This window comes from Saccostrea cucullata, unplaced genomic scaffold (assembly GCF_032062105.1).
Source record: "Saccostrea cucullata isolate Sc308-1 unplaced genomic scaffold, CSIRO_AGI_Scuc_v1 ctg2034, whole genome shotgun sequence".
In the NCBI taxonomy this organism is placed as follows: domain Eukaryota; kingdom Metazoa; phylum Mollusca; class Bivalvia; order Ostreida; family Ostreidae; genus Saccostrea; species Saccostrea cuccullata.
Window position 1 is genome coordinate 47760 of NW_026922110.1, and position 16633 is coordinate 64392.

Consider the following 16633-nt stretch of genomic DNA (forward strand, 5'->3'; position numbering starts at 1 on the left):
TGGGAAATGATACCCTATTCATCTCCTAAGCTTTCTGTTTTGGTCACTGCATTGGACACAAAAAAAATAGTCCTGATCTGATGAAAGATGAACCCTTAAGTTTAGGTTTTTCCACAAATATTCAAAGAATTAATAAATGAATTCTTGTCTATTCATCTTCATTTGTTTATAATGATTTCCTTTGGAAGATTTAAACTTAAAAAAGAAGCTTTGCCTTCCAGGTATTTTACTGTTTATGCCATTATTCAAATACTGCCCTGCCCTGTTAATCTAATATTGCCCTTTCCTCCCCTGTTAATCTGATATTGCCCTCTCCTCCCCCTGTTAATCTGATATTGTTCTGTCCTCCCCTGTTAATCTGATATTGCCCTGCCTTGTCATATGATGCTGCCCAGCCCTGTGTGTCTGATACTGGCCTGCCCTATTGATCCAATACTGTCTTGCCCTTTTAATCTGATATTGCCCTGGCCTGCCCTGTTAATCTAATACTGCACTGCCCTATTGAACTGAAATTGTCCTGCCCTGTTTATCAGATATTACTCTGTTCTGTTAATATATTTCCTTTCATATACTCAAAATATGAAAAATGAAAAATCAGACCATTACATCTTCTCTTTTCCTTTATTTTTTTACTAGCATAGTTGGAATTTTACTCTTGTGGAATAAATATTGCTACTTTGAATTTAATCATATCTCTTGTAATCAGGTTTTGCTTTGGATTAACATTGAAAAGTTTTCATGTATTTTACTTCTAGAATTCCAGGCAGTGCATTTGCTTTTTTGGAATTTTGTTTTGTCCTTTCTTAATTAGTTTTGCCCTGTTTGTAATGTGTTTTGCCCCCTTTCCAAATTGATATTGCCCTGCTTGCATTTATTTTGCCCTTTTGATATTGGCCAGTATATATTGTGAAGAATTACACAGTAATATATTCATATTATTAATCTCAGATTTGCTGTGTTTACATGGTATAGGGGAGTGACCCATTGTGCCAGTCTTGTTTTATTAAATAGAAACATATGTTTGTGTACATCATATGTGGCTGTACATGTATATGACCTTCCTTTCTTGGCTTCAGCATACATACCTATACATTAACAGGATTGGAGTGAAATTTTAATGTTGTTTTATATCTGGTAGATGGTGGTTGTGAACCAATATCTTTTGCTTTTTTTTCTTCTTTTTGTGAAATGGTGTGTTAATGTTTTTTTTACAGTATTTATTGTTTTTTTTAAACTCCTGTAAAGTTCTATTTTGATATTGAAATTTTAAAATAATTTTTATGCAATATTGCCTCCATATGGAATTTGACAGATGTATGTATGGATAGAAATGTTAGTGATGGTTTAATTCAATCGACAGGGCTTCTAGCGGCCCTCGCCGCGCTCCAAACCAACAACAACGGGGGGAATATGTCATCTCCCTGTCATACGCCAACCAGTGCTAGTAATTCCGGTGGATCAGGTACTCTGTACAGCAGACAATGCTAAGTTGGCCTTACTGTAAAAAAAACTCGGGTCAATTCTGCTCACAGTCTCTTTTGACATGTGGTTAAAATATAAAATTGTAACATATACCTAAGGCTAAAAAATGGGAAATCTTTTAACTTACATTGTAAACATTGAAAAGTTTCAGGGCTAAATGTAATTTTATGGTACTTTTGCCTTTTGAAGCCTTGAATTGACTGTGATATACAGGGTTGACTGTAGTCTGTTATTTTTCTGATACAGTAAGGCCCGTATTTCTTCTCTCCTTGTTAATGCTAGCTGTACTTTTTCCTGGCTTTTTGTTATATTTTTTTTTTTTTGCATGCATATATTTTGTTTTCTTTGCATTATATTTTTTTGCCAAAACAGTTGTCCTATACATATTAGAGTGTAGACAGCTACATTTATTGTGATAAGTGCAGTTTGAACACTGGGCCTCTGTTTTACAGCACAGTTCACTATTCTTCTTGTATTGTTTTTCTGGCAGTTTAAATTTTGCATGTGAATGTACTGTACTTTTATTCTCTAGCTGTGACCCTTGTTTTGTGAGCACTATTTAGTTTTGGTATTCATAAGAATACCAATGAACCTCTTTCACCATTCTGTTTGATGTTAGTTAATAGATACACTTTTCTAGTTCTTTACCAATTTTGATTTTTTAAAGTGGGGGCTTAATAGAACAATTGGGGTTTTAATAAAGGCACTTGTGTTCTGTGCATTTTGGTTTCACAAATTTTGGCTAGGCCTGGATTCTTTCATTTGATTTGTATCTGCATAAAGTATTCAGAAGATATATATATAAAGGGAAAACAAAGTTGCACATGTTTTCTCCTGAACACCCTCTCTTGCATGTAATTTTTTTCTCCTCTCTCTATTTATAATGAACACAAAGCATTTCTAAATGAAGAAGTAGTTTCCTGCAATTATATCTCCATTGTTGCATAATTTATTATTCTTTATTTATTTGACTCTGCATTTATGTATGCATGTTTATGATATTTATATATGATTATTTTATTTTTGCATGTAATCAGTTTGAAGTTTGATAAAATTAAGAATGCTATCAGTGGGAACACTGTTCTATATAATATTATGTTATATTTTCTTTATATGTTGTTATTAACATTCTAACTCTGATGTTAATAAGTCGTCTTCTCTTTGTGTGTAATGTAGCACTCAGTGACAGGAAGTGAGTCAAGATGGCATTTCCTGTCTGAGTGCAGGCAAACTTTGATAACAGTATTATTATACAGCTCTTTTGATTAGATGGAGGGACCTAATTTACATTTCTTTTTACCTGCATGATAAACAGATTTTACTATAAAAAATATGTATATACCTCCTGTTTAACTTTGACTATATTAAGGCTTTTTGTTTATATAAAGTGTTGACAACACAATTGCTTATTCTGGCTGTTTACTCAGGATAGCATTTTCTTTTACCTGAAATTTTTATACCCCCCGCAAACGAAAGTTTAAAAGGTGTAAAAATCACCTTGTTCTGTCCGTCTGTCCGTCTGTAAAAGTCTGTCCGTCTGTCCGTCCGTCCGTCTGTCTAGCTGTCCGTCTGTCTGTGCAATCGTGTCCGGTCCATATCTTTCTTACAGAGGGACATTAGAATCTACTACTCCACACTAAGATTGCTCATGACCTAAGGGTGTGTCATGACCTTGACCCAAGGTCATTTGGGGAAGTTCAAGGTCACAACACACACACAAATTTCATAACGTGTCCGGTCCATATCTTTCTTATTGATAAACTTGGTAGGTTCTCATTTCACACAAAGATTGCCCATGACCCAAGGGTGTGTCATGACCATGACCCAAGGTCATTTGAGAAAGTTCAAGGTCACTGGAAGAAAATTTTCAAAAATCATGTTTGATACACACACATAGATAAACTTGGTAGGTTCTCATTTCACACAAAGATTGCCCATGACCCAAGGATGTGTCATGACCTTGACCCAAGGTCAATTTGGAAAGTTCAAGGTCACTGGAAGAAAATTTTCATAATTCCTGTCCGGTCCATATCTTTCTTATGGATAAACTTGGTAGGTTTTTATTTCACACAAAGATTGCCCATGACCCAAGGGTGTGTCATGACCTTGACCCAAGGTCATTTGGGGAAGTTCATGGTCACTGGAAGAAAAATATCATAATTCGTGTCCGGTCCATATCTTTCTTATGGATAAACTTGGTAGATTCTCATTTCACACAAAGATTGCCCATGACCCAAGGGTGTGTAATGACCTTGACCCAAGGTCATTTGGGGAAGTTCATGGTCACTGGAAGAAAAATATCATAATTCGTGTCACGTCCATATCTTTCTTATGGATAAACTTGGTAGATTCTCATTTCACACAAAGATTGCCCATGACCCAAGGGTGCGTCATGACCTTGACCCAAGGTCATTTGGGGTAGTTCAAGGTCACTGGAAGAAAAATATCATAATTCGTGTCACGTCCATATCTTTCTTATGGATAAACTTGGTAGGTTCTCATTTCACTGAAAGATTGCCTATGACCCAAGGGTGTGTCATGACCTTGACCCAAGGTCATTTGGGGTAGTTCAAGGTCACTGGAAGAAAAATATCATAATTCGTGTCCGGTCCATATCTTTCTTATGGATAAACTTGGTAGGTTCTCATTTCACTGAAAGATTGCCCATGACCCAAGGGTGTGTCATGACCTTGACCCAAGATTATCTGGGGAAGTTCAAGGTCACTGGAATAAACATTTCATATCGTGTTTGATACATATTTTTATTATGGAAAAACTTACTTCTGAAAAACCCAGCGGGGGGTATTTTGTCCCGTTTGGACAGTTCTAGTTCTTTTTCTTTTTTTCATGAAATTTAAAAGACAGTGAAAAATTAAATTTTTTCTTGAAACAAAAACTCAAAATATTGAAGATTATAAAAGCACTAAGACTCGGAATAAGAGAATCCTCTTATGACTGACCACCCCTCCCCCTTCGTTTGACCTGGAAATGACTTACCTGTGTGGTCTTTGTTACAGGTGAACCAACATTACCCCTCCAGAACTTGCAGGGTCTGGCCGCTCTCACCTCCGCCACGGGAAACCCAGGTTAGTGTAAATCAACATCCCCCCCCCCCACACACACACACAGAGAACTAATTAACAGGGTCTGGCCGCTCTCACCTCCATCATGGTTAACCCAGGTAAGTGTAAATCAACATATCCCCCCCCCAACACACACACAGAGAACTAGTTAACAGGGTCTGGCCGCTCTCATCTCCACCATGGTTAACCCAGGTAAGTGTATACTAAAACATACACCCCCACCCCCACAGAACCTATAGGGGCTTACTTCTCACCCCCAGCTACAGGTATTCCGGTACATCTTGAACCAAAACACAATTATATGAAGTGAAAACTTTCATACAAGTGATGAGCAAAGTTTAATGTCAAACCAGCTTGAAATTTCTGAATAAATCTATTGGATATTAATTTTCTCTTTTATTTATATTGAATTGCCTCGAAATATTGTCAAATGGGGAGCATTGCAGAGTTAAAGATAAGAGTAATGGCTGGGTTATATCACAGAGATAGGTACTAGTTAATTCAACAACACTCAAAATTTTGTGTATTATGTTTTGGCGGTTACCTGCACTTGCATGTGCAACTAAGAAAATTCCATTCATCCTTGATCATGTTGATCAAATGAACTAGCCAGAAAAAACTGAGCTTGAGATACATAACATGATTAACTTTTGTTTTTTAGCAGCAGGTGGTATTGGTGCTTTGGGAATGCAGAGCATAGCAGCGTTAAATCAAATAGCGGGAGTGACGAACTCCACCTCAGCTTCAGGTAAAAGTAGTGATGATTATCTGATCAGGGTAAAAGTAGTCACACAGTGGGCTCGCAGACCAGCAATATCTTTCACTAATTGCCTTTTAACAAGAAAATTATCCAAGAACTCACTTAATTGAGGGATGATGTTCAAACCACATACTAATTAAAATGTTTTGTTCTTTTTATGTACTTAAGAATTTCATTTTGTAAATGCAAACAGTGTTCATTAGAACAAAATAATGATGCTTATAATTGTTTTTTTAAAAATTAGATAAAATACCATAAATCATGTAGATTTGACACATGCCAGAAAAATTGGGATAATGGGTTTTAAGAAACTCATGCTGGGAACATATTCTTTTATGTTTTTTACTCATTATCATCGACCAGTATGAATTTGCACTGAACTGATGAATGCGCATCTCTTAGATTGTTGTCTGTAAATAAAAGCCTGAAGTTTGGGACTCTTGATCTGAAGCATTCTACAATCAGTTGGTCAGAGTCTCAGTCACTTGGTCCAGTCCAGGCTTCTGAGCTATAAAACTTAGTTGAGCTCACTTTTGATCCCCACATTCTTTTACAAAAGGAATATAGAGTGAAAAAGTGAGACTAAGATCAAAAGTGAGCTCTAAGTTTTATGGCCCAGTAGCGTGATCTCAATCACTTGTTTCGTGATGTATCCACCACTTGTGTCACATGTTCTCCCCGTGATTACATCATCTCTATTTTTGATTGCATGCAGCTTTTGCTCCAAAGGGAGGACCCCCAGGTGAGCATCTGTCCCAGCATGCACCATTCTGTGTGACATTTTTCCAGCATGCATCAGTTAAGTCTCTTTGGTGTAGGGAACTTTTCTCTTGGGTTCAAGATTTATGGAATGATTTGAGAGTTGAAAAGCATTTGAAATTGATTTTTTTGCCGAGTTCGTCTTTTATACATCATCATTGTTTAAGTTAAATGTTCCTACTAGTTTATATGTAGAAATTCAGGAGGAAGACAAAATAGATCTGTTTGATTTTTTTTTCTTTTGGCATTTGTTGAATTGGTTCTCTGAGATCTTTAAAGTTTTGAATGAAAGAATAAAGTAACAGGAATAAGGCCAGCATTGAGTAATATTTATAAATGTTAAATGAAAGCATAAACTCATTAATAGCAATAAATAAGTACATGATAGACCTGTAAGTATTGTTTACAATTGGTCAGGGTGAGTTGATGGTAGCACTGTTACACATTAAGTTTGCTGTGTACACATCGGGCATTGACAACATTGGTTTTGTATGATGCATATTCTGAATCAAATGTATAGTACCTTGTTACTCTACCCCTATAAGTACAGCAGTCTCTGTGTATATATTTTTGACAGAGATCATGTCATTTGACAACTGTTGTCAGACAGTTGTATTTGGTATGAATTGAAGTATAAACTAAGTAACTTGACTATAAGCTAGGTTGACTATTAGCTAGGTTGAATTTTAGCTAGGTTGACTATTAGCTAGATTGACTATTAGCTAGGTTGGCTATTAGCTAGGTTGAATTTAAGCTAGGTTGACTATTAGCTAGGTTGGCTATTAGCGAGGTTGACCATTAGCTAGGTTGACTATTTAAAAAGTTAGGTTTGCTGTTAGCTAGGTTGACTATTTAAAAAGTTAGGTTTGCTATTAGCTAGGTTGACTATTAGCTAGGTAGCTAGTTAAGTAACACAGTAGTTGTTAGTAAGAGGGTTACTGGTGCTGTTAATGTGCAGACAATTAGATACTGTTTTGTTGAAGTGAAATATTTTGCATTTGTGCAACATTGGTAGTTGCTGCGCTGTGCTGTTGTATTATAAGGTATCTGTAGACAGAGAATTTTTGTAATGCATCCAAATATTTTAATAAGAATTGTTATCTTTGCAAACATATTTTTTTTCATCAAGACAGCCTGCTTATAACTGTACTTTCTACCGTGTAGCTGTGTTGATGCTTGTTTATATTTTGCTGCGACTGTGCTGTTAATTTGGTGCTGACACGGTTTTTTGTGCTCACTGTGTGCTGTTCGTTGTAGGGTCAGTCACGGGCACCTCTCCCACTAACTCACTGAGCGGCCTGGCCAGTCTACAGACTCTCGGTAACAATAACTTTGCCTCGGTGTCCCCGGGGGTCACGTCTAATGGACTGGGGGGTTCTTCGGCCCCAGCGGGGATGGATGCTCTAAGCCAGGCCTATACGGGGATCCAGCAATACGCAGGTTTGTCCAGTTTACTCTCTCCCGCAGGAAAAGGTTGGTGGATCTTTTTATTTCAGGAGTGTGGCCGCTGTGTTGTGTTCCTCGTGCTTCGATGACAGTCTTCTGATGGAGGCAGAGTTATCCTCCCTGACCCTAAACTAAATCATGGCAGACAACTCTTTAATATATTTCATGAAGAATTTTGCTTTAAAATTTAAGCATTTGTCTGCCATGACTTCCAAATTGGTCGATAATGATGTTAATATTCTTCAAATAAATAAACAGAGTACTGGTACACTTTTTGTTCCTCCTGGCTCTGAAGATTCAGAAGAAGAGAGATAACTCTGCTCCCTGTGTTGGTGTACTGGATCCTGAATATTTTCTCTTGTTTTTACAGACCCACTAATGTGATGTTGGTTGCTGCTTAGACACTGTCAAATCGAATGTTCTAAATTTAGATGACAAAATACTTTTAAGAAAAAAAAATTTAAGAATTTTTTTTAAAAGAAATTTTGTCTATGATTTAGTTCGGAGAAAGAATGTGGGATCTAAATAAGCTAGACTTTTTCTTTCAAGTAAAAATAAAGTTCAATGAATGTCTTAGGATTAAGGCATGAACATTCCAGTTGACAGTGATGTTTGGAGAGAGACCATGTAGTGTTATTTATAGCTGATGTGATAGAGTTATTTATAGCCAATGTGATAGTGTTATTTATAGCCGTATTATCCAATGTGATAGTTGTGTTTCAGTATATCAGATTATGTACTTATTACATTTTCAACTTTGAAATGCTGTATTTTATCCATTGATTAAGTCATATATTTTCAAAGATATGCCATTTTCATTGTTGTGAGCTTTATTTTCAAGATCGATGCAAAATAACGCAACACTCTCCTTCGGAAACATTTCTCTTGACAGCTTTTAAGAGATTATATTCTATTTTGATAAAGAAAATAAAATATTCCGATACACTGACTTTAACAGCCAAAGTTTCTCCAAGTTCTTGTTAAAATCTGTGTTTACAAAGTACAATTGTCAACTCACAATTGTTTAACTAGAACACTATAAGGGATGAGAGCAGAGAAAATCCAAGAAAATGTAATAAACAGAAAATTCAATGTTGTGTAGTTGGACATGGAATTTATTTCGATCATTAAACAGGATTTTTTATGCATCACATAGAATTTCTAAAAAAAATCTTGTCAACGTTTAAATAAATTCCATATTTAATTGCAAAACGTGGAATATCCTATATATATATATTTGATAGCTTTTGGACTTTATCTTGTCTGCTTGTGTGTATTTTTCATGTATCTTTTCATCTTATATATTATCCTTGGAGATCTGTTATCATTTTTAATTTGAATAATTTTGCCTGCTTTATGATCCAAAGTGTATGTTCACTTTTAACTGGCTCAGAAGCTAGGCAGTGGGAAGAACTACTTACTTAATTCATACAAGATTTCCTCCCATCCTCAAAATGAATACAGACTGAGTTACAAAAACTTCTAACATTGATCACAGTACAGAAATAACTTCTACCCTGATTAATTTTAAAACAATTCACCATTTCCCTTCACTATTATATTCTGATTTCTCAGATAAAATTTATGAATAGTGTTTTGAATAGAGAACAATTATTTTTGTAAGTAGGTTATTTTTCCCCCTATTTTGAGGAAAATAACTGAAATGTCATGATAGATATTTGTTTCATTTCCCAGGTGTTTCATCAAAAGGTGGGGTAATCGTGGTAATTGCATGCATGATTTTTATTGTTAAGGAATTGTTTAACTTAAATTCACTAAAATTCCTTAGTACCATCAAATCAGATACTTCTTAAAACATAATAAAGCAATTTATTTATAAAATTATCTTGATTTTTTTCATTCCCCTTAGGTTATGAATATTTTTTGCAATTATTTTCATTCATAGGACTTTATTTCTCACACAGGGAGATGTTGTTATCCCAGGGCTGAAGGGAGGTGTTATTGCCCTTTATTAGGAGGGAGATGTTACTGGGCCCCATTAGGACGTCAATGCTTTTGTATTCACTTGTTGTACCTATTTTACTTCTTGTGTTTTCTTGGAACCAGAACAATTCTGCTGACAAAGTTTGTGTTCAATGTTGATCTGCATTCATGAATTCTTGGGAAAAAAACAAAAATTGATTTATTGAAAAGGATATTATAAAATAGATCTCAATTTTTGTAGAGGGATTAACTGAAAAATCCTGGTAGGGATTCTAAGAAGCAATCAGATTTTAGCATCAAACCAAAGTAATAAAGAATTAGTTAAAGAATTCAGCAGAATTATTATTGGTTTACATTTTGTTGTTTAAAACTAGCCACTTGTTGATTGACACTGTATTATATGCACTCATGACCTCTGTATGACCTTTGGTTGTTATTAGTTACATGGGGCTCCTCAGGGATTGAGGACCCGGACAGAAAACTGTCACATGCTTCTTGTTCAGTGTTTGTGGGTGATTTGGGATTTTATAGTGTTTTCATGTCCTAATATTTATTTTTTGGAAGGAATCTGATATTTATGAATTTTTTAATCAAATGAAGTAATATGGGTTATGTATGTTTATAACCCTCATATTTTTCAGCTTCATTCCCAAATGCATTCAACACTCAAGCAGCTCAACAAATACAACAGGCTCAGGCCAACTCGCCAGCGGGGAAACAGACCGAGGGTAAGACAGACACACAGACAAAGTCATAATAGAGAAAAACACAGACATAAAGACAGAGTCACTCACAAACACACACACAATACAAAAGGCCCAGGCCAACTCACCAAGCAGAGTAACAGACCGAGGGTAAGACAAACACCCAGACAAAATTATAACAGAAAAACACACAGACAAAGTCATAACAGACAAACATACAGACATAGTTATAATAGAGAAACACATAGACATAAAGACAATAATAGAGAAACACAGACATAAAAACAGAGTCACTCACAAACACACACACAATACAAAAGTCCGAGGCCAACTCACCAGTGGGGAAACAGACAGAAGGTGAGACAAACACACAGACAAAGTTGTAACAGAGAAACACACAGACAAAGTCATAATAGAGATACACAGACACAAAGAGTCACAAACACACACACAATACAACAGGCCCAGGCCAACTCACCAGCAGAGAAATAGAGGGTAAGACACACACATAGACAAAGTCATTACAGAGACACATGTACACACACACATATAGCCAGACAGACAATGTCATAACAGAGAAACACACAGACATAAAAACAGAGTCACTCACAAACACACACACAATACAACAGGCCCAGGCCAATTCACCAGCAGGGAAATAGACAGAGGGTAAGAGAAACACACAGATAAAGAGAAACAGACATAGACACACAATCATATCAGAGACAGAGACATACAGACAGACATATGAACATAGTCACTGAAAAACATGCATAAAACCAGAACAGAGGCTTGCAGACACACAGCCAAGTCACTGAAAGCACACAAAAAAATATAGTAGAGATACACAGATATATACAGACAGGGAGACAGTGAACAAAGTCACTCAAATTCACACATAAATTCATAATAGACACATGGACATTAGGGCTGGGATGATATATCGAAATATCGAGATATCTGTGAGGACAATAGGCATATCGATACATATGAAGAAATATTGAAATATCGCCAAAAAATCTGTCTTCTGTTTTTTTTTTTTTTATCATCTGGGGTTTAATATATAAAATAAATACGCTAAATATAAATATAGATTATGAAATCAATAATAATTAACACACTTGAGTAAAATATTTTTGTTTTACAACATATAAACATCTATTTGGAATAAATTATTTGAATTTGCAAAGAAATAATTTTTTTATTTCAATGCAAAAAAGATTTTATAAGCAATTAAACATATCATGATACATATCGTGTTGTGGCTCAAATATCATGATACATATCGAAATAGAAAAAGTTGTATCGTCCCAGCTGTAATGGACATACAGATAGAGTCACTCATAAACATAAAGTCTTAACAGGGACCCACCTTGTTTTTTCACTAGGTCCAGATGGTGCTAACATTTATTTACCACTTTGTTTTTTCTCCAGGTCCAGATGGTGCTAACTTGTTTGTTTACCACCTTGTTTTTTACTGGTCCAGGTGGTGCTAACTTTTATTTACCACCTTGTTTTTTACTGGTTCAGATGGTGCTAATATTTATTTACCACCTTGTTTTTTCTCCAGGTCCAGATGGTGCTAACTTGTTTGTTTACCACCTTGTTTTTTCTCCAGGTCCAGATGGTGCTAACTTGTTTATTTACCACCTTGTTTTTTACTGGTCCAGGTGGTGCTAACTTGTTTGTTTACCACCTTTTTTTACTGGTCCAGGTGGTGCTAACATTTATTTACCACCTTGTTTTTTTACTGGTCCAGGTGGTGCTAACATTTATGTACCACCTTGTTTTTCTCCAGGTTCAGATGGTGCTAACCTGTTTATTTACCACCTTGTTTTTTCTCCAGGCTCAGATGGTGCTAACTTGTTTGTTTACCACCTTGTTTTTTACTGGTCCAGGTGGTGCTAACATTTATTTACCACCTCGTTTTTCTCCAGGTCCAGATGGTGCTAACTTGTTTATTTACCACCTCCCCCAAGAGTTCAGTGATCAGGACTTAATGCAGACATTCTTGCCTTTTGGAACCGTAATATCGGCCAAAGTCTTCATAGATAAACAGACGAACCTCAGTAAATGTTTTGGTGAGTATGTACTCTGACACACATTGTTTCCCTCAATGCTTCTTCATCATTATACATCCAGCAACAAAGTTGTCTATTCATCCTTTTGTATTTCAAAAGATTTCATTTTACTCTTTGCTCTAAGTTATTATCTGGGGAGAGGGTAACGAAATCTGAAACTGAAAGAGGGATGCAACAAAGGAGTAATGAGGTGCATGCTATAATGATGAGTCATAGTTTGGGGAGGTAGGGAGGAATGATCTGTCCCAAAATGAACAGCTCTTTTTCTACTTGTCATTTACTTTAAAAAATATTGGCAAAGTATATGTGCACAAAAGGGTTAAATAAATCATTTCTACAGTTTGAACTAAGTGTTCTTAGGGATTACATAATGGCTTTTATTGAGATGTGTGCCATTCTTGTAAACTATTACATCATGTCTATTTATAGGATTTGTGAGCTATGACAATGCTTTGTCGGCCCAGGCAGCCATACAAGCGATGAACGGCTTTCAGATCGGAATGAAACGACTTAAAGTTCAGCTAAAGCGACCGAAGAGTGACAGCAAACCTTACTAGAGAGGCACACTGTGGTACGTACACATAACAGACAGACACTCAGACAAAGTCTACTGAGACTGTGGTAGGTACACATAACAGACAGACACTCAGACAAAGTCTACTGAGACTGTGGTACGTACACATAGTACAGACATAGTACAGACAGACACTCAGACAAAGTCTACTGAGACTGTGGTAGGTATTTAATGAAAGCACATTTCACATAAGAACTTGGAGATCAGGTAAGATCAGCCTTTTTGTATCAGTGGGTAATCACATGATCTGTGGGTAGTCACATGATCACAAAGAAGAGCAGCCATTGGTTGATTCACCTCCACTTACATCTCGACATCAACTGAAGTGTATATGCTAAATACTGGTGGACTAGTAGGTGGCACAGTGAGGGAATGAAGAACAGCCACCTGACCTAGTGGAGATTTTACACAAATGACCACCTCTGACTTTTCAGTGTTGTGGTTAACTTTCTGTTGTGACTCTGCAGTTCCCCACCCCTCCTGCCTGACCAGGGGATATCCTCCCAGGTGTCCAGTAGTTGACCACCCTGTCTGTTGTTTTGTCTGTGAGACTGTCATTTCTCCAAACACCAACTGTTTGTTGTTATCAGGGTATTGACAAAAATCAAAGTACTGAATGTACTGAGAGTTAGTTATTTTATGAGAAGAAAACATAATTTGTATAATAACAAGCAGTTGGCTTTTGTCCTGTAAATGTAATTCTTCCCTTGCTTTATTCCACTGTCCTTATTTTCTTCTGTATGTCTGATTGTTCTTAAACATTTGTATAAACTCATCATTTCATATCCTTGTAATCAAGCAAACCTCTGAATCAATGATAATTTTTTTATAATGTTGATGCCTGAAATTGATTCCTTAATATATTCCAGACTTTTGAAATATTTTTTATCTTTCATGTGTATGGCAATTAAGGTGTAAGTCTTGAAATAAATGAACTGATTCCATCATTATACAACATATGAAAAGCTATTGATTCAAGATGATCAAAGAGACATGTCTTTGCCACTGAATTTTAATTGATTTCTGTTTTCATGGATTGGTAGAGTGTATCATCTCATTAAAGAGCTTCTAATACCAGATTTGGACTTTCAAGTAGCATATTTTATGGCAAAATTTCCAGGCAATATAAAGTGATGCACTTACATGTAATTGTACCCAACGTCTTAAGATTGAATAATCATGCAATCTTGAAGAATATATTTTGAACAAGATTCTGGTAAGGCATGAATATAAAATGAAAGAGGCTGTATTTCCTATATTATACAGAAAACTTAGAAAGTCCAGGTTTGATCTGTAGAGGCTGTGTTCATTCATTGTCTGATTGTTATTTCTCTACATCACCAGAGAGTGGGACACCCAACTAACTCTTCTGTCACTTAAACTGAAATTAAAAAAAAAAAAATACATGATACAAAATTAAGTTACTGGCCAATCAATGTTGTTTTGTTGTGTGCATGGAGTCCTGGAATGAGTGGCACAATATTTTCAGGTGCCCAGCACCTTAAGATTCTTTTGTATTTTTTACAGTGTTAAATGTTTAAGAGGGCTGGGTGGTTTTGGCCATTTTTAGACTATATTGATCTCCTTTAGAAGAAGAGCTCCATATAAAGATATACAAAAAAAAATTTAAACTATAATGTATAATTTTTTTTGCCAAATGATTGTTGACAGCTTTTAAGATACAAAAAGCTATCTAAAACATGAAGTTATATCTGATGGTTAATTTATTGACCACCCCAGCCTCCTTAAGATGCAACACACTGTAAGGACTTGGTAAATATCTGTTTGTACAGTACACATGTACTTGGTGTTTTAGTAGTGGCAGGTGTTTAAAGCTGTGTGTAGAAAGCATGATCTATTTGTTGTCCAAAGACTCAAAAAAATAAATTCATTTTATTCAGTTTGAATGATTTTTGTAGAGGACATTTATAAAACTCTCAATATTATATGACAGTAACAATACATACCTTTTAGTTTCATTTTCTTTGACCAGTTTTCTTCTGGTATAGCCTCCAATTTGTAGAATTGACATTGTGTCTTACACCTTCTAGGTATTAAAAGAATCCACTTGTTTTTGAGACAAATATTTTACATATTAGCAACATTTAACACTCCCCAACTTGGATGTGCCCATCTTCAAATTTAAAAAGATTAAGTATGTTTAAAATTCTAAAAGATCAGATTTGGTTTGAATTTCTCGTGATTTAACAACACACTGTTTAATTTTGAATTGTGTGATAATTTTGACTACTTTAAAACTTGTCAATTCTAAGTCAAACTAATGTATTAAAGGATATTTTTATGAGTAATAAAGTGTACTTTCCTTTTTGACTACAAGCATAGTTCATTTAGTACATTCTGTTGGGGAGATGTCTATGTCTTATTGTCTCTCTTCTTTTCTTTGTCTATCTATCATCAAGATATTTTCTCTGGGTCAAGAAGGCATTTTATCCCGTCATTTAAATTACACCTACAGGAATATTCTTACCAACGTTTTGAGAAAACACTTGCTTAAGAAATTTATAACTATTTTAAAATTGATAGATTTCATTTTAAATTTTAAAAAATATATTGCCTTTTTGCTTATGGAGTAATGGTGGGGGAGGGGAATCCCTGATACTTTGTCTGTGTGTTTGTATGTCACACTCTCTGGTGGTGACCTCGTTTAATTCCTTTGCTTTCTTCTACGTAGATTTTGACGTCTGACTGTCTCCACGTGGCGTTTCTACATGTTTCCTTTTTGTCGCTCGTTGTGTGCCCGGAGCTTTGTGTCGGCAGGAGTTACTTCCCTTGGCCTCAACCACAGGGACTTGTCATTATTTTGTATATTGCCACAGGGAGTTTTCATTATTTTGTATATTGCCTGGTGTGGCCTGTTCAAAAACAGGAAGCTATAATTTTTTTTTATTTTTTTTTTTTTCTGATTTTGTTTTTGTTGACTCAAATAGTAATGTGCTTCATTTTAATCAGGATTGTATACCAAAGATACATTTATTTTTTGTATGTAATCAAAATAAGGAAAGCTGATGAATTTTATTTTGTTTCCATGACAATTGTACATAGTTGGGCTGGGAATGTGGTGCCAGCTTGTTAGTGCTATATTTAGGTCAGTTGTTAGTGTTTATTGCCGCGCATTGTAAATGCTAGGACAAGATATGCCTCAATTATCAGCTGATGTATGCCCCCCGCTAGTCAATCATGATACTCCATGCGACCTGTACTGCAAACCAACCCACCCCCCACCCCTCACCCCTCCCAAACAGAGTGTTCAGTTTAAGGATATCAAAAATCATAAGGGGGAAAATTTTAGGCAATTATTATGCACCTTGCTGTTCTTACATTATTTGGCAAAATTAAATATAAAAACAAAACATTGTAGTCTCCAAACATTGAATATTTCTGATTTTATATGGAGATTTGGCTATTCCTAGATTATTTTCCTTTTTTGGGTGGTGGGTTAAATGCTGAAATTTATCTTCTCAAAAACATTGAAGAAATTTGTCAGTATGGTTGGTTTGAAGTACCGAGTAAGCAGAAAACAATTATGTATTACTTTTTTGTTGCCAGTCTCTCTCAATAATTTCCTTCTTGTTAGAAGAGTTTTAACAGCTCAATAAGTACATTTTTTAATAGAATTTCTGATTCCATTGAGTCTGAGTTGAGATCAACATGATGGTGTAGTATACTTTTATGTTTAAAGGTCATTCCTAGAAAATATCCTCGGCACATTTAATGTTTTTAATGTGATTAAGCTTTAGATACTTTACATGATATTCTGAATAACATTACAATAAAACCTT

General features: G+C 35.5%; 1 protein-coding gene across 14 annotated transcripts in view; it reads left to right on the forward strand.

Moving 5' to 3' along the window:
* Positions 1 to 16633, forward strand: part of LOC134261211 (CUGBP Elav-like family member 2) — a 41831-nt gene extending 25198 nt beyond the window's left edge. For 4 of the 14 annotated variants that reach the window (XM_062743667.1, XM_062743668.1, XM_062743658.1 and 1 more), the window contains 10 exons: positions 1361 to 1462; positions 4500 to 4568; positions 5227 to 5313; positions 6041 to 6067; positions 7342 to 7524; positions 9456 to 9548; positions 10116 to 10202; positions 12116 to 12259; positions 12689 to 12830; positions 15526 to 16633. In XM_062743667.1, coding sequence (XP_062599651.1) covers positions 1361 to 1462; positions 4500 to 4568; positions 5227 to 5313; positions 6041 to 6067; positions 7342 to 7524; positions 9456 to 9548; positions 10116 to 10202; positions 12116 to 12259; positions 12689 to 12816 — 920 coding nt within the window. In that variant the 3' untranslated portion in view covers positions 12817 to 12830; positions 15526 to 16633. Of the gene's footprint in view, positions 1 to 1360; positions 1463 to 4499; positions 4569 to 5226; positions 5314 to 6040; positions 6068 to 7341; positions 7558 to 9455; positions 9549 to 10115; positions 10203 to 12115; positions 12260 to 12688; positions 12831 to 15525 lie in introns of all 14 variants that reach the window. The other 10 variants (XM_062743666.1, XM_062743670.1, XM_062743659.1 and 7 more) reach the window with 9 other exon arrangements.